Source organism: Cebus imitator, unplaced genomic scaffold (genome assembly GCF_001604975.1).
Source record: "Cebus imitator isolate Cc_AM_T3 unplaced genomic scaffold, Cebus_imitator-1.0 Scaffold444, whole genome shotgun sequence".
Lineage (NCBI taxonomy): Eukaryota > Metazoa > Chordata > Mammalia > Primates > Cebidae > Cebus > Cebus imitator.
In genome coordinates, this window is record NW_016107759.1 from 1,212,726 (window position 1) to 1,229,528 (window position 16,803).

The following is a 16,803-nucleotide window of genomic DNA, read 5'->3' on the forward strand; positions in this document are numbered from 1 at the left end:
GGCCCTCACCCTGGGGTCTCCCCCGCACCCTGGGCTCTCCCCTCAACCCCGGGATCTCACCTCAGCCCCCACCCCGGGGTCTCCCCTCGGTCCTCCCCTTGGGGTCTCCCCTCACTGCAGGGTCCTCTCATTCCTCACCTGAGATTCCTCTCAGCCCTTACCCCAGGGTCGCCTCCCCTCACCTCAGGGTTCCTTCAACTCTCGCCCCAGCGTCCCCTCATCCTTCACCCCAGGATCTTCTCAGCCTGTGTCCCAGGATCACCTCCCCTCACCCCAGGGGTCCCTCAGCCTTCACCCTGGGTTCCCTCAGACATTGCCCCAGGTCCCCTCCTTTCACCTGTGCCCCCTCCCCTTATCCCTCCTCCTGCGGTGCCCTCATCCCTCTCCCCAGGACTCAGCCCTCACCCCAGAGCCGTCACTCCTCTCCCTGGGGTCCCCTCCCCTCACCCCTTCCCAGGAGGAGCCGTGGTCTGAACATGCGTCTCCCGTCCCTGTTTCCCTGTGTTACTCTTTGTCAGTTTCTCTGTCCTAGTCTCTTTTGTTTTGTTTTGTTTTTCTTTACTTTTTCCGTCCCTGTCTGTTCTCCCTGTTCCTTTCTGTCTTTGTCTTTCCTCGGACTTGGGCTGAGAAGGGTGAGGTTCCTGCAGCACCACTGTGTCCTTGGCCTTGGCCCTGGCTGTGTCCCCTGATCCTATCACGCCCCCTGATCCTAACCGTGCCCCCCTAGCTGTCATTGGTCCCCCAGCCCTGACCCTAATCACCTTCCTGACCCTGATCGTGTCCCCGAAGCTGGCCACGTCTGCTGCCCCTGATCGTGCCTCCGGGCGCCGGCTGTACCCATCCCCCAGGAACAACAACCTGACCTTCTTGCGGCCGTACTACCAGACGGAGGAGGGCGAGGAGAACCCGTTCATCTGCTCCTCCCGCCGAGACAACGGCATGCAGAAGTGCTCGCACATCCCCAGCCGCCGAGAGCTGCGCGTGCCCTGCACGCTGGGCTGGGAGGCCTATGCGCAGCCCCAGGCTGAGGGGGCAGGCGCCGCGCGCAACGCCTGCATCAACTGGAACCAGTACTACAACGTGTGCCGCTCGGGCGACTCCAACCCCCACAACGGCGCCATCAACTTCGACAACATCGGCTACGCCTGGATTGCCATCTTCCAGGTGGGCGCCCAGAGGATGGGACGGGGCCCTGCTGCACAGCGGGGGAGTGGGTGTGGGACTCGCCCCTCAGCCCAGACCCCAGGGGCGTGGGGAGGAGGAGGAGAGGTGGTGCGGGCCCACATCCAGCCACCACCCCTGCAGGTGATCACGCTGGAAGGCTGGGTGGACATCATGTACTACGTGATGGACGCCCATTCATTCTACAACTTCATTTACTTCATCCTGCTTATCATCGTGAGTGTGGGCGGCAGCGTTCACCAGGATGGGCCCTGGCGTTAGCTGGCTGGGGGTGGGGAGGGCTACCCGCGTGGTCAGAGGGACTTCTGGCCAGCTTCCAGCTGAAGGGGCACACGGGAGGGAGGCAGAGCTTGTGGGCTTGGGGAGGTGCGGCTGGGGACGCTGGGAGGCCATGTCATCACCTACTCAGGGTCCAGGCCTGTGGGTGCTAGCTTAGGGCTAGAGAGCCAGGAACACCTCTGGGGGGTCCGTGCCCTCCCAGCACAGCGCTCCACGGTGTGTTCGGCCCTAGGCATGCTCCTCACCTGGTCCTCTCAGAGGCCCCAGGTATGCCAGCAGAGCCGGTTGAGTTAGCAGACATCTGTAGGGTCCTGGGTGTGCCTGGAGCCACCCTGCAAGGACTCGGCAGGTCACAGAAGCAGACACGCGTCCCTGCCTTATTCGCAGACAGCAAGTGAGGCAAACACGCCGAGGAGACTTGCTGTACACTGGCCTGTGCTAAAGAGGAAACACACCTGGGGTGCTGGGGAGGGGAGGGTAGCCCCCGTCAAGAAGGTCACCTGCAGATGAAGGAGGGGCCGAGTCACATGCACGAGCAGGAAAGAGGGTGCCCGGTCTTTTGTCCAAATAGGCACAGAGCACCTACTGTGCGATGCCTGCTTTAGATGTGGGGGCTCAGCACTGCATACCGCAGTGACCTGCCCACAGCAGGGCACCCCGCCCACTGTGCCCGTGGCGTGGCCCCCACTCACACAGGCGGCGCACAGTGGGGCTCCGCGGTGAATCGGGGACCTGCTCACTCACGGCCACTCGCCTGCCCTCCGCCGTCGCAGGTGGGCTCCTTCTTCATGATCAACCTGTGCCTGGTGGTGATTGCCACACAGTTCTCGGAGACAAAGCAGCGGGAGAGCCAGCTGATGCGGGAGCAGCGGGCGCGCCACCTGTCCAACGACAGCACGCTGGCCAGCTTCTCTGAGCCCGGCAGCTGCTACGAGGAGCTGCTGAAGTATGTGGGCCACGTCTTCCGCAAGGTCAAGCGGCGCACGCTGCGCCTCTACGCCCGCTGGCAGAGCCGCTGGCGCAAGAAGGTGGACCCCAGCGCAGTCCCAGGCCAGGGCCCCGGGCGCCGCCAGCGCCGGGCAGGCAGGCCCACAGCCTCAGTGCACCACCTTGTCTACCACCACCACCACCACCACCACCACCACTATCACTTCAGCCACGGCAGCCCCCGCCGGCCTGGCCCCGAGCTGGGCGTCTGCGACTCCAGGCTGGTGCGGGCGGGTGCGCCTCCCTCGCCACCCTCCACAGGCCGCAGACCACCCGACGCAGAGTCTGTGCACAGCATCTACCATGCCGACTGCCACATAGAGGGGCCGCAGGAGAGGGCCCGGGTGGCACATGCCGCAGCCACTGCCACTGCCAGCCTCAAGCTGGCCACGGGGCTGGCCGCCATGAACTACCCCACCATCCTGCCCTCAGGGCCGGGCAGCGGCAAAGGCAGCACCAGCCCCGGACCCAAGGGGAAGTGGGCCAGTGGGCCACCAGGCACCGGGGGGCACAGCCCCTTGAGCTTGGATAGCCCCGACCCCTACGAGAAGATCCAGCATGTGGTTGGGGAGCATGGTGAGGACCCCAGCCCCGACCCACGGAGAAAGCGGTGGGACCCAGGCAGGGTGGGCAGGGTCTCCAATATGTCATTCTTGCACCCACTGTGGGCACTCTCATGAGTCTAACTTGGAGTTTTGTAAAGCAGATCAGTCATGCCTCTGGAACCCCTAAGAAGGGAAAAGAGGCAGGTCCTGCCCCCATCAGTGCCATAGCAAGGCCCGGTGGCCCACAGCCCACAGCAGGAGTGGCGGGCCATGGAGGCAGGATTCTGAATCTGACAAGACTTGTCAGACTCTCCTGGGCCAGTATCCCATTGCCTCTGCCCGGCCCCGAGAGGTATCGTATGCCCATGCCCACAGCCTGGATGCTTGTCTGGAGGACTTGCAGAGCCCTTTGTGGGCATCGAGGCTGGCCACCTTTCTAGGTGGAGACACTGAGCAGGGGAGGGCAGGGGGCACCATCAGGGAATCAGCAAGGTTCAGGAAGAGACAGGCTGGCGTGGGGTTCTCCTGCGCGGGGCCTTGGCTTCAGCCCACCGTGGACAGACAGGTGAATTGGAGACTCCAGGACCCGCAGATGGTAGGGTTCCACACAGGCCTGGGTGCCCTTCTAGGTTCTATGCACAGATTATGTATAGATGCAGGCAAGCATAGGGCAGACGTGAGCGAGGCTGCCGGGACACTGTGTGCCCTCATGCCCTGGTACTCAGGGTGTGCAGGCGAGAGTGTTGAGCACGTGCTTCTAACCCTTGAATTGTGGGAGTCCAGCCACTGTGTGATTAGGGGCACATGGGTTCCAAAGACAGCATGAAAATGTCGCAGGACGACTCAGTCATTTTTCTGTCCGTTTCGTGTTGGAGGTTGCGTCGGGTTACGCAGAATTCCGTAGCTAACTTTGCCTGTGTGCTGTCGCTGCTGGAATGTGGGTGGTGGTATATTTCTGTGGATGGCACAGCCCGAGGAAGGCAAACGTGTCTGCAACTAAGAGTGTCCCTCCGCTAGCATGTGAGCAGCAATGCAGCCGTGGCGTGGGGAGTGTGTGCCCAGGAGTGTGTGTGGATGTGCCCAAGTACCTGCCTGCACGTGTCTGGCTGCTGTCACCATGTCCTGGGGGGCTTTGAACAGTGGAAACCTGCTTTCTCAGCCCTGGAGGCCAGCGGTCCAGTGTCGCAGGGTTAGCTCCTCCGGGGGGTCTAGGGGAGGACTCTCCCCACCTCTCCTGAATTCTGGCAGTTCCCACTGCTCCCCAGCTTATAGACATGTCCCCGCGGCGTCTGTCTGTCTTCGTTTCCTTGTGTTTAGTGGAACAGTCATGGTTTGGGGCCCTCCCTCCTCCCGCACAGCCTCCTCCCCCACCTTACCTCACTACACTCGCGGAGACCCTGCTTTTAGGTGAAGTCCACTCACAGGTTCTGGCGGTTGGACCCTGAATGGATCTTTTCTGGGGGGGACACGTTCACCCCACCGCTTGTGTGAGTGTGGGTTCCAGGCCCTGGTGGCAGCACAGCTGAGTGGGCCTGCCCCTGTCTGTGCCCTCTCCCACAGGACTGGGCCAGGCCCCTGGCCACCTGTCGGGCCTGAACGTGCCCTGCCCCCTGCCCAGCCCCCCAGCAGGCATGCTGACCTGTGAGCTGAAGAGCTGCCCATACTGCACCCGCGCCCTGGAGGACCCGGAGGGCGAGCTCAGCGGCTCAGAGAGTGGAGACTCAGATGGCCACGGCATCTATGAATTCACGCAGGACGTGCGGCATGGCGACCGCCGGGACCCCATGCAACAGTCCCCTGCAACAGACACGCCAGGCCCAGGCAGCCCCCGGCAGCAGGCACAGCAGAGGGCAGCCCCCGGCGAGCTGGGCAGGCCGGGCCGCCTCTGGGCCACCTTCAGCAGCAAGCTGCGCCGCATCGTGGACAGCAAGTACTTCAGCCGCGGCATCATGACGGCCATCCTTGTCAACACACTGAGCATGGGCGTGGAGTACCATGAGCAGGTGCGGGGGGCCTGGGCAGGGCATGGGCTCCTGCTCGTGCTCGTGGGGCCTGGGGAGTCTCAGGAGGCCTCCAGCAGCCTGAATGCCTGACCTGATGGTGGGACGGTCAGGCAGGGCCCGGGGAGGCCTGGTATGGTGAGGTAGGAGACCAGGTGTGCTGTCATCTGCTGGAGGGGACATCCCTGGTCCTGGGTCCTCTGTAGACAGCAGCTGACTAGGCTCCTTCTGAGATGCTATGGCAGTCCCCTGACCCCTTGGGTCCTTGATGCCACCAAACCTGCCCCAGATCAGTGCTGAGGAGGGGTGGGAGCCGTAGGGGGGGCCCCTGACCACCCCACCTCCACTTGCAGCCTGAGGAGCTGACGAATGCCCTGGAGATCAGCAACATCGTGTTCACCAGCATGTTCGCCCTGGAGATGCTGCTGAAGCTGCTGGCCTGCGGCCCTCTGGGCTACATCCGGAGCCCCTACAACATCTTCGACGGCGTCATTGTGGTCATCAGGTGGGTCCCCACCCCTCCCCAGGCCAGAGGGGCGAGGGAAGCTCCACTCTCTGGCCAAAAAAGAAAAAAAAAAAACAACTAACTACAGAGCAAAACCCTGAGCGCAGGAGGAAGCACTGGCAACAGCAGAGGCCTTGACGGCAGGCTGTGGGCATCAGGTGCCTGCTGACCCCACTGGCCCAAGGGACTGTCCTGGGAGCCGTCCCCTCCCCAGACCCAATGCTTCCCCGCAAGCACTACTGGGTATGCGCCTATTACATCAGCTGTATCTCAGGTGGATGTTTCTGGAAACTAGCAGAGCTGTTCCCTGCAGGAACAGAGCACGCGTGCAATGGCCTCCGGGCTGGGCTGTTAAGGGCTCAGGCCCTACAGGAAAGACCAGCTTAAAAGGCTGAGTGTTGCTAGCTGTGGGGGCAGGATTTCTGCTACAAAATTAAACCAGAAAGGACGGGCAGAATTTGAGGGGAAATGCCCCCACCGTCTTCCCCTAGGAGGAAGCTCATCCCTTGAGTAGAGGGGTGAGGGGCCTCACACCCCTGGGCAGGGAGCGGGTGAGCAGAGCAAACGGGCCAGGTCTGGTTGTGGCAGGGCCAGGACAGAAGAGCACCCTCAGTGAAGGAGCGTCCCCGACCCGCCCAGAGCCCGTTCTGCTCTCCCAGGGAGGTCGGGGGCCAGATAGCCACCAGGGCCATCAGCAGATACGTGGCTTTTGAGATGCTTCTACAGCTGCACCTTGATGCAGCCAGACCTGCTCCCATCTGTAGGATGCAGCACAGGCCGCTGTGGCTCCCGGGCAGCTGATCCTGCTTCCAGTGGGAGGAGGGACTGGGGTCAGGGATCGCGGCCCCGCTGACCCTTGCCCCACACGTCCGCAGCGTGTGGGAGATCGTGGGGCAGGCGGACGGTGGCTTGTCCGTGCTGCGTACCTTCCGGCTGCTGCGTGTGCTGAAGCTGGTGCGCTTCCTGCCAGCACTGCGGCGCCAGCTGGTGGTGCTGGTGAAGACCATGGACAACGTGGCCACCTTCTGCACACTGCTCATGCTGTTCATCTTCATCTTCAGGTGGGACCCCCACCCCTCGGCCCACCCGGCGTCTCACCCCAGGGCAGCTGGGAGGCAAAGGGCTGGGGCTACCCCCAAGGAAAAGGAACCCCCCCACCACCAGCCCCAGAGCATCTGCAGACACTCGGCCTCTGTGCCTTCGTTTGAGAAGCACTGATCGGGCAGCCGCTGTGTGCCACTCACCAGAGGTACAGAGTCAGCCTGGGCCGTGCTCCCTCGGGCCTCGCAGATGGCAGGTTCAGAGCTGGGCCACCAGGTGGACAAGCTGGGCACTTGGTCACAGAGGAACAGACTGCTGGGGGTGGGGGCGGGCACCGGGCTCCAGCCGGGGTGTTCTGAGCACCCACTGGGTGCCAGTCTGGCCTGGAGCTCAGGGTCAGGGTTGGCTGGAGGGTAGGCAGCCAGGAGCTGAATGAGGCAGGTGTCCCAGGTCCCAGCTGCTGCCCGAAGCCTGAGTGGCCTCCCGTGTCCGTCCCACCTCTGGTCTTGGTTTTCTCGCCCGTAGAAAGGTCACAGTAGTACTGAGTTGTGGGGCCAGGAAGTCTCTTCTAAGCCTGAGAGCTCAGGGAGGGTGGGAGGCCAGGAGACCCAAGATGGCCAGAGCTGGCCCTGCCCCTTCCTCCCCCGCCCTGTTTTGCTGCTCCCTCTCTCCCCATCAGCACACCCCTGCCTCCCCCCAGCATCCTGGGCATGCACCTCTTCGGCTGCAAGTTCAGCCTGAAGACAGACACTGGAGACACGGTTCCAGACAGAAAGAACTTCGATTCCCTGCTGTGGGCCATCGTCACTGTGTTCCAGGTAGGGCCTGGGGTCCCCGCAACAGTGCTGTGCTGAGTCTCATCCGCAGAGAGCGGGGTGTTCCGTCCTGCTGCTGCAGAGCGTTTCAGGGCTGGGCTGACCACCCAGGCCCCACGCTATCCCCCAGATCCTGACCCAGGAGGACTGGAACGTGGTGCTGTACAACGGCATGGCCTCCACCTCCTCCTGGGCCGCTCTCTACTTCGTGGCCCTCATGACCTTCGGCAACTACGTCCTCTTCAACCTGCTGGTGGCCATCCTCGTGGAGGGCTTCCAGGCGGAGGTGAGGGGCAGGGATGGGGACTTCCATGAGAACGGTGTGGGGCTGCCAGGAGGAGGGTAAGGAAAAGGAAGAGGGGCTTCCAGGTAGAGGGGAGGGGTGTGGAGAGCCTCTAGGAGTGGAGTAGAGAGGGGAAGCTGGCTTCCTTGAGGAGGGGGGGGCCCAGGAGGTAGGGGAGGCCAGGAGCCCAGCAGGTGGGCAGGGGTCGGTCTGGAGAGGCAGATTTCTCCCCTAGCTGCCTGCCCCGGCAGTGACATCAGTCTCTGGGCCCTCCTGTCTGCACCCCCACCAGGCCGGCCCAGCCTTCCGTCCGGCATGAAGGGTCCCCACTCTCAGGGCCCTCACACCTGCCTTGTGCTTTGCGGGGTACAGGGCGACGCCAGCAGATCGGACACTGACGAGGATAAGATGTCTGTCTGCTTTGAGGAGGACTTCCACAAGTTCAGAGAGCTGCAGGCCTCAGGTGCGTGCGGTCAGTGCGTGGGCTGGGCTCTGGCCGTGCACGGCCCCCTGAGGGCACGTCCTAGGTGGGTGGATTCCTGGTCCGGGAGCCTGGCGGCTCTAGGGGTCCATTCTTCCCTCTGTCCTGCAGAGCTGAAGATGTGCTCCCTGGCCGTAACCCCCAACGGGCACCTGGAGGGCCGTGGCAGCCTGCCCCCTCCCCTCATCACGTGCACAGCAGCCACGCCCATGCCCACCCCCAAGAGCTCCCCGTACCTGGACGCAGCCCCCAGCCTCCCGGCCTCTCGGCGTGGCAGCAGCGGTTCCGGGGACCCCACCCTGGGAGACCAGAAGCCTCTGGTAGGGACCGTCTCCTGCCCCAGCCCTCAGGCCCCTTCACATTCTGTCTCATTACGGCCTTCCCCAAGAACAAGTGAGGGTCCCGCCCCCTACACCTGTAAAGTCCCAGTCCTGTGCAGAGACTAAGAAAGAGCCTTGTAGTTTCTGCGAGCGGAAGCCGGGACTGCTGCTCTGTGAGGCCAGCATGAAGGGGCAGACGCGGCAGTCTCTCAGGGTGCACGGCGCGCAGCATGGGCAGACCCGAGCAGCAGGCCGGGGGCGGTGGGCAGAAACGTGGCTAGGAAACAGAAGGCAGGTTGGACGGGGGGTCCATAGATGCCAGCGGTTGGTTTTAATAGTGATGCTTCCAGGCCACTGACTCCCGCCACCTCCCAGGCCAGCCTCCGAGGTTCTCCCTGTGCCCCCTGGGGCCCCAATGGCGCCTGGAGCAGCCGGCGCTCCAGCTGGAGCAGCCTGGGCCGTGCCCCTAGCCTCAAGCGCCGCAGCCAGTGTGGGGAGCGTGAGTCCCTGCTGTCCGGCGAGGGCAAGGGCAGCACCGACGACGAAGCCGAGGACGGCCGGGGCGCGCCTGGGCCCCGCACCACCCCCCTGCGGCGCGCGGAGTCCCTGGACCCACGGCCCCCACGGCCAGCTGCCCTCCCACCTGCCAAGTGCCGTGACTGCAACGGGCAGATGGTGGCCCTGCCCAGTGAGTTCTTCCTACGCATCGACAGCCACAGGGAGGACGCGGCCGAGCTCGATGACGACTCAGAGGATGTGAGTGTGTGGCGCTGGGCCCACGGTCCCCTTACCGCCCCTGTCTGGAGCAGGCTCTCTGAGTGGAGTCTCGGATGGGCCTCGGGGCGTGTTATTCCCTGTGGGGACTCAGAAGTGGGGAGAAGCAGGCCAGGCCAGGGAGGAATCCAGCAGCGGCCAGGGACTCAGCCACAGCTGATCCCAGAGTCCCCCCCGCTGCCATCTAGGGGCCGTGCGTTAAATGACCCACGTCTGGCCTGCACACCGGGCTGCGCCCTGCACTGTTTGGTCACCCATAGGCTCTGAGCTCCTGCCGAGGCAGGGGCACGCATCCACGAGACTGTCAGGCTCCCTTGGGTGGAGGACTGCTCCCCAGAGCCACAGGCCCAAGAGCACCCACTTAATTGGCCCGGTGGACTCCCAGCATGGGTCACTGTGCCATCCCCAGGGTGGAGAAGGAGGAGGCTCCATGGCATGGGCCCCAGAGACCAGAAAGCCAGAAGCCAGCAACCGGTGGGTGAGGAGTAAGGTTGGAGAAGGGCCCAGGAGAAGGGCTGCTCGGGCTGGGAAGGGTGGCCCAGGTGGGCACGGGGCTCTGAGGACCCACCTCCTTGTCCCCAGAGCTGCTGCTTCCGCCTGCATAAAGTGCTGGAGCCCTACAAGCCCCAGTGGTGCCGGAGCCGCGAGGCCTGGGCCCTCTATCTCTTCTCCCCGCAGAACCGGTGAGGGGGCCCGGGTCGGGTGGGTAGATCCACCCCAGGGGACCCCCGCCTCCAGGTCCCCACTGGGCAGGGCTGGCACGTGCTGGACATCCCCGGGTGGGCACCCCTTCTCTGAGACCACAGGGACCAGGGCTGAAGCGGAGGCCTGGTCGGGGCTGGCCTGCAGCCCCATCCACTCTGCCATCTATGGCGCCCGGCCCCGCCTCTCAGCCGGTCCTGCCCACCCAGGTTCCGTGCCTCCTGCCGGAAGGTCATCACGCACAAGATGTTCGATCACGTGGTTCTCGTTTTCATCTTCCTCAACTGTGTCACCATCGCCCTGGAGAGGCCTGACATCGACCCCGGCAGCACCGTGAGTCAGCCAACCCTGTCGTTCGGGCCACCACGACCCCCAGGGAGGGGTGGAGTGGGCACAGCTCCCCAGCGTCCTCTCCCGGCAGGAGCGGGTCTTCCTCACCGTCTCCAACTACATCTTCACGGCCATCTTCGTGGCGGAGATGCTGGTGAAGGTACCTCGGGGCCTGGGAGTGCCCCTCGTTCCCAGGTCCCCGTTCTGCCCACAGCCCCACCCAGCTGCCTGCCAGCTCCCCAGGCCCCTCCCCGAGCCTGAGCTTAGTGCCACTGGCCCTCCCCAGGTGGTGGCCCTGGGGCTGCTCTCGGGCGAGCACGCCTACCTGCAGAGCACTTGGAACCTGCTGGACGGGCTGCTGGTACTGGTGTCCCTGGTCGACATTGTCGTGGCCATGGCCTCGGCTGGCGGTGCCAAGATCCTGGGCGTTTTGCGCGTGCTGCGTCTGCTGCGGACACTGCGGCCTCTGAGGTGGGGGCAGGGGCACCCGGGGCTCCTGGGGACACTTGGAAGCACAGCGCTCTGACGCCACTGCTCATTACTGCTTTGGCAGTCCTGAGCTGCTCGCAGGCCGCCCAGTCGGCCTCACTTTGGGGCCTTTGCATGAGCTCTGCCAGGGCTGCCAGCTGCCGCCATAGATGACCCCAGTGCATCCCTGTGCCCTCCTCCAGGGTCATCAGCCGGGCGCCGGGCCTCAAGCTGGTGGTGGAGACACTGATCTCATCGCTCAGGCCCATTGGGAACATCGTCCTCATCTGTTGTGCCTTCTTCATCATTTTTGGCATCCTGGGTGTGCAGGTGGGTGGCCCGCCCGTGCCTGGGGGTCTGCCCCGTCGCAGACAGGGTCTGTCACCCCAGTGTGGCTTACAGCAGCGCAGCTGCGGGGCTGGAGGATTAGCTCGGGCCTCACTTGCACCCCAAAGCCCCAGGAGGCCCTGGGTGGGGTAGGGCGCAGGAGCCGGGCACTCCGGGGTGACCGCCGCACCGCATCAGCTCTTCAAGGGGAAGTTCTACTACTGCGAGGGCGCCGACACCAGGAACATCTCCACCAAGGCCGAGTGCCGGGCCGCCCACTACCGCTGGGTGCGGCGCAAGTACAACTTTGACAACCTGGGCCAGGTGGGCCAGGCGGCCGGGGGGACGCCCTGGAGCCAGAGGGCCAGCGACCTCAGCTCCAGGCCTCGTCGGTGACCCTGGATCTGGTCCTTAGGCCCTGATGTCGCTGTTCGTGCTGTCGTCCAAGGACGGCTGGGTGAACATCATGTACGACGGGCTGGACGCCGTGGGTGTGGACCAGCAGGTGCGCACAGGCCGGTGGCCGCCCCCGGGGTCGAGCCGGGTCACCTCAGGGTCTCCCTGGAGTGGCCATCTTGGCCTCTGGGGACTTGCAGGGCCTCGGGAGCCGGGGCCATCCCGGGCAGGGCGCCTGGCGTGCGGGCGGGTGGGCACCCACTGCCTCTGTGCCGCAGCCCGTGCAGAACCACAACCCCTGGATGCTGCTGTACTTCATCTCCTTCCTGCTCATCGTCAGCTTCTTCGTGCTCAACATGTTCGTGGGTGTTGTGGTCGAGAACTTCCACAAGTGCCGGCAGCACCAGGAGGCGGAGGAGGCCCGGCGGCGCGAGGAGAAGCGGCTTCGGCGCCTGGAGAGGAGGCGCAGGAGTAAGGAGCTCCCGGTGGCGGTGGCGGGTCGGTACCTGTGTGCCCACCGGGCCCTCCAGCCCCGCATGCTCGCCGTCCAGAGGGTGCCAGAGCCCTGCCCAGCCCTGCCCACTCCCACCCTGGCCTCCCTGAATGGCTCTGCACGCCACCCGCCTTGCCTGGGCCTGCTTGGGGGCCGGGCTGTGGGGGGGCTGGCCGGAGAGGGCGACTGGGGGAGCCCACCATGGCAGGAGAGGAAGAGACACCCCCCAACCCCATCCCCAGTGCCCAAGGGGCAGGTCCACCCCCGATCCCTCACTCCACGAGGAGCCAGCACAGCCCGAGGGAGAGCAGAGAGGGCTCCTGCCCGAGCGTCCCCGCGCCCCCGGCCCTCAGACCGTCTCCTTGTCTTTCCAGGCACTTTCCCCAGCCCAGGTACCGGCCCTGCCCCGCATGCCTCAGGCCCTGCTTCTGCAGCCGCTGCTCGGGGAAGGGCGGGCATCCCAGGCCCACTGGGGTCCTCTGAAGGGTGGGCACAGGTGGCCAGAGGTGCTGGGTGTGTGGCTTGGGGAGGGGGCTGTGCTCACCTGCCAGGGCCCGGGCTGCTGAGTGCATGCTTGCGTGTGGCCATGCCCGGCTCGCAGTCTGCCTGTGTCTCCACTGTGCACCAGGACACCCAGGGCAGCAAGGGGCTGCCCACACCCCTGCAGGCTTGTGGCTGCTGTGTGTCCTCAGGGGTCTGGCCCAGCTAGGCCGCTGGCCCCTTCTGGCTGCCCAGGCTGCACCAGGCGATTCAGTGGCTGCATGCTGGCCCGTGGAGCGTGAGGGTTGGGTGGGGGGGTGTCTCCTGCTCTTCCAGGCCCTGGGCTAGTGGTCCCCACCCATGTGTGGTTCTGTGGCTGAGGCAGGTCCTGGGGGGTGGGGGGAGCTCCTCCCTGTGCGTGTAGGGACCCTGGAGGCCAAGTGTTCAGTGCAGACCAGGACCCGGGGGACACGCTGATGAGCACAGATTTCGGATGGGCTGGAGCCTGGCAGACCCGAGACCGAACCCGTGGCCCTTTGTAGGATGGGGAGGGGAGGGACTTGGGCTGGTGGCCAGAGGGCAGGTCACACTCTCGTCTCTGCTCCAGTGAGGCCGGTGGGCCCAGACCCAGAGGTGGAGTGGGGCTCCCCTGCCCAGCCCTTCAGCAGTGCCTCAGCCTGAGGCCAGAACAGGAATAGACCACAGAGGCCCAGCCTCGTGCTGTGCCAACGTGGGAGCCCCAGGAGGGCAGGGTCTGCACAGGCACCCAGGTGGGATGTGAAGAAGCCATCTCAGCTTCCATACCCACTCCTGGGGGCTGCCTGGGACGCGGCTGCATTGTTGAGGGGAGGTTAGTCAGTGGCCTGCCCCAAGGCCTGCTCCAGTGCAGGCCTCCCAGCCCAGCCAGCTTCAGGGAGCTGCATCTCACCTAGAACAGGGGTTCCTCCAGCCTTGTGTGAGCCCCCCAAGGAGGCAGAGCCAGCCCCATCTTCACATGTGGTCCCCACTTCTCCCCTACACTTGGCCACCTGGGAGGAAAACAGGTCTGCAGAGCCAGCAGCCCCGGGCAGCCCCCGCCCGCACTCACGGCCGCCCTCCCTGCAGAGGCCCAGCGCCGGCCCTACTATGCGGACTACTCGCCCACTCGCCTCTCCATTCACTCGCTGTGCACCAGCCACTACCTGGACCTCTTCATCACCTTCATCATCTGCGTCAACGTCATCACCATGTCCATGGAGCACTATAACCAGCCCAAGGTAGGTGCCTTCCTCCAGACCAGGGCAGCGGGAAGGCCCGGGGGCGGGGGGCTCCCTGCATGGCAGCCGATGCAGCAGGCGTGACCCAGCACAGGGCGCCCTGCCGGGCTCTCACTGGGGCTTGGTTGGGGGATATGAGGTTTTGTTTGAACAGAGACCTCTTTTAACATGGATCGAAAGTCCCCTCCCTCTGCCCCGAGGGACCCTCCGCAGCCTGGCCTTGAGGAGGGGCCTCACAGGAGACAGGCAGGCCTAAGAGGACGAGTTTTTCCTTGGCTCGGACTCCCCGTGCGCCCCTCCTTTCCTCAGTGGATGGATGTCTCTCCCCATCCTTCCAGAGGGAGGAGCTGGCCTCGGGCAGCAGCGAGCCTTTGAGGCTGAATAGACTCGGCTCTATGGAAAGCCCAGCCTGCGCTGGGAGGGGCAGGGTCTTCCCTCAGCAGAGGCTCATCCTCGGGGTGGGGAGCTCCAGGGTCCATCCGGGCAGGCCTCCCAGCCTGGCCCAGACTGCATACCATAGGTACTCAGAGCTGGGCTCAGTGAGCCAGTGTCCCCACGCCCCCAAGGTGCTCCGGTCAGTAGAGGACAGGGGTGGGTGGCCAGGACACGGCCGCTGGGGCACACAGATGGCTGCGGGGCGTGAGGAAGGCCGGCGGCTCAGGGTGGCTTTCCAGAGGCAGTGGGGTTCAGCTGGGCCTGTGGATGCCGGAGGGTACCTTCCACTCACCTCGTCAGACGCTTTGGGAGCACTGCCTGTATGCTGGGCTAGAGGAGGGGCAGAGAGCCTGCTGGTGCCCACGGAGGAGCTACTGAGCCGACCTAGGAGCCTCCGGGGCTGGCCAGCAGGGCGCTCACGGTGTGCAGGGCGGGGGCCAGGGAGAGAGGTAGTCCCGGCCTCACCTGAGCCAGCCCACCTCCACCCCCAGTCGCTGGACGAGGCCCTCAAGTACTGCAACTACGTGTTCACCATCGTGTTCGTCTTCGAGGCCGCACTGAAGCTGGTGGCATTTGGGTTCCGTCGGTTCTTCAAGGACAGGTGCGTGGGGTGGGGCTGTCTTGGGGCTCAGGGCCCTAGGGGCTGGGGCAGGCGAGGCGGCAGGCATGTCCCTGGAGTTTGCAGAAGTGACGGTGCTGAGCTGAGGCGGGGACCGGCCGTGCAGGTGGAACCAGCTGGATCTGGCCATCGTGCTGCTGTCACTCATGGGCATCACGCTGGAGGAGATTGAGTTGAACGCGGCGCTGCCCATCAACCCCACCATCATCCGAATCATGCGCGTGCTCCGCATCGCCCGCGGTGGGTACCCGGATGCCGCGGGAGGAGGGTGGGGCCTGGCCTGGGCGGGGCATAAGAGCAGGGGCACCCAGGGTCCCCACTGACGCCCAGCTCCCGGCTCTAGTGCTGAAGCTGCTGAAGATGGCCACGGGCATGCGCGCCCTGCTGGACACCGTGGTGCAAGCCTTGCCCCAGGTAGGTGGAGCCCACAGCACCCTCACACCCCGAAAGACGAGGCTGCAGGGAGGGCCTCACCGTCCCCCCACTCATCTCCCTCATCCCTCGGGCGTCCGGCAGCTGCACCCGTGTCCCTGCTGTGCGTGCAGTGCGTGGCTTGGCCGCGCTGAGCGGTGGATCCAGCCGCTGCCCTCTGGGCCGCAGTTCTCTGGCAAAGACTAATCGCTGGGACACCTCCCTGGTGCACTTCTATAGGCAGAGAGCCATGGGGAGCCGGATGGATCTGTGCAGAGCGCAGCAGGTGGCCAGTGTGTGTGTGTGTGTGTGTGGGCACAGGACCACACTCAGGATGCAGGTGTCGGCCACGGGCCCGTGTGCCCCTCGGAGCCCACGCAGGCTCAGCCTCCTTGCTCCTGTGCGTCTGGTCCCTGCCCACGTCCTTTTTGGCCTCCAGAGGCGAGAGACCCAACGCTTTGCCCCATCCATAGTCTCCAGTCCGTCTATCCGACCCGTGCGTCCGTCCATCCACCAGCCCAGCCCCATGCCCAGCCACCGCTCCCCCACGGCTGCGCACGCGCCTGCCACCGCCTCCTCTTCCCAGCCCTTTCCCATCCCTGCGCCAGCTGTCACATGCTCCCTGCATGTCTTCTGGCTCCCACCTCAGCTGTCCCCGCTCATGCTGTCCTCAGCAGCACGCCTGGCTCCGCTCGAGTAACAGTCCTGAAGGCCTGAGGAACCAGCGTGTGCTCAGCTGTTCGGAGGGTCTCAGAGCAGGGCCAGGCCTGGCCAGCCTTGCGGGGTGGGCCGCCCAGCGAGGCAGTGTGTGCACTGCTGGGGCTGGTGGGGTGGCTCACAGGAGAGCTGTGGGCAGGGGAGGGGTGAGGCTCCAGGCCCACCTGCCGGGACCCTTTAGCTTCGTACTGGTCTGGGCCCCACCATGGGAGCTCTGAGGTAGCCCCCAGGGGTATCCTGCCAGGCCTTGGGGAACCTGCTGGGCAGAGAGACTGGAGTGGGCTCTGGGTCAGAAGCTGATGCTCAGGGCCAGGGCCGAGGAAGGGAGAAGCCAGCACGGAAGGGTGGGCCCTGTCCACCTGGTGAGGCCGTTGGAGCCCCCAGAGGGGCATGGGGCTGAGGCACAGCGGTCCCTGCCCTGCTCTGGGAATTTGCTTCTACTTGGCCTGGGCCGGGAGTGCCCGGGAGAGGGTGGCCAGGTGGGGCCTGGCGGCCGAGGCGCCAAGTGCCCTGCAGGGTGGGCTGAGGCTGCCCCACCTCCTGCCTGACCCAGCTTTGCTTCTCTCTCGTGTAGGTGGGGAACCTGGGCCTTCTTTTCATGCTCCTGTTTTTTATCTATGCTGCACTGGGAGTGGAGCTGTTCGGGAGGCTGGGTAAGTGGCCCCCGCTTGCCACTCCAGGCACATGTGGGGTCCTGGCAGGCTGAGGCTCATGTGTCAATGCAGAGGCATGCACCCAGCTATGACATACATGTGCGGGCGTGCACACAGGAGCACAGACACACACAAGAGCGAGTACACGTGGACACAGTGCGCACACATACGTGGAAACGCCACCGGCCCCAACTCCACGTGGTCCCAGGAGATGCATGCCGGCTATGTCCCCTTGCCTGGTGGCTGTAGCCTCCACCTGGGCCTCAGCCTTGGCCTGGGCTGGGCAGGGCAGGTGTGGACCCTC

General features: G+C 65.0%; 1 protein-coding gene across 5 annotated transcripts in view; it reads left to right on the forward strand.

Annotated features, from left to right (window-relative positions):
- CACNA1H (calcium voltage-gated channel subunit alpha1 H) overlaps nucleotides 1-16,803 on the forward strand; it is a 63,174-nt gene that overhangs the window by 41,746 nt on the left and 4,625 nt on the right. For 2 of the 5 annotated variants that reach the window (XM_037732262.1, XM_037732260.1), the window contains exons 7-30: nucleotides 849-1,164; nucleotides 1,306-1,398; nucleotides 2,235-3,024; nucleotides 4,554-4,996; nucleotides 5,347-5,498; nucleotides 6,374-6,559; nucleotides 7,240-7,357; nucleotides 7,485-7,640; nucleotides 8,010-8,100; nucleotides 8,230-8,438; nucleotides 8,814-9,194; nucleotides 9,795-9,895; nucleotides 10,124-10,247; nucleotides 10,336-10,404; nucleotides 10,531-10,715; nucleotides 10,916-11,042; nucleotides 11,238-11,363; nucleotides 11,455-11,544; nucleotides 11,714-11,929; nucleotides 13,515-13,664; nucleotides 14,591-14,700; nucleotides 14,825-14,958; nucleotides 15,062-15,132; nucleotides 16,421-16,499. In XM_037732262.1, coding sequence (XP_037588190.1) covers nucleotides 849-1,164; nucleotides 1,306-1,398; nucleotides 2,235-3,024; nucleotides 4,554-4,996; nucleotides 5,347-5,498; nucleotides 6,374-6,559; nucleotides 7,240-7,357; nucleotides 7,485-7,640; nucleotides 8,010-8,100; nucleotides 8,230-8,438; nucleotides 8,814-9,194; nucleotides 9,795-9,895; nucleotides 10,124-10,247; nucleotides 10,336-10,404; nucleotides 10,531-10,715; nucleotides 10,916-11,042; nucleotides 11,238-11,363; nucleotides 11,455-11,544; nucleotides 11,714-11,929; nucleotides 13,515-13,664; nucleotides 14,591-14,700; nucleotides 14,825-14,958; nucleotides 15,062-15,132; nucleotides 16,421-16,499 — 4,517 coding nt within the window. Of the gene's footprint in view, nucleotides 1-848; nucleotides 1,165-1,305; nucleotides 1,399-2,234; nucleotides 3,025-4,553; nucleotides 4,997-5,346; nucleotides 5,499-6,373; nucleotides 6,560-7,239; nucleotides 7,358-7,484; nucleotides 7,641-8,009; nucleotides 8,101-8,229; nucleotides 8,439-8,813; nucleotides 9,195-9,794; nucleotides 9,896-10,123; nucleotides 10,248-10,335; nucleotides 10,405-10,530; nucleotides 10,716-10,915; nucleotides 11,043-11,237; nucleotides 11,364-11,454; nucleotides 11,545-11,713; nucleotides 11,930-12,302; nucleotides 12,321-13,512; nucleotides 13,665-14,590; nucleotides 14,701-14,824; nucleotides 14,959-15,061; nucleotides 15,137-16,420; nucleotides 16,500-16,803 lie in introns of all 5 variants that reach the window. The other 3 variants (XM_017510957.2, XM_037732261.1, XM_017510959.2) reach the window with 3 other exon arrangements.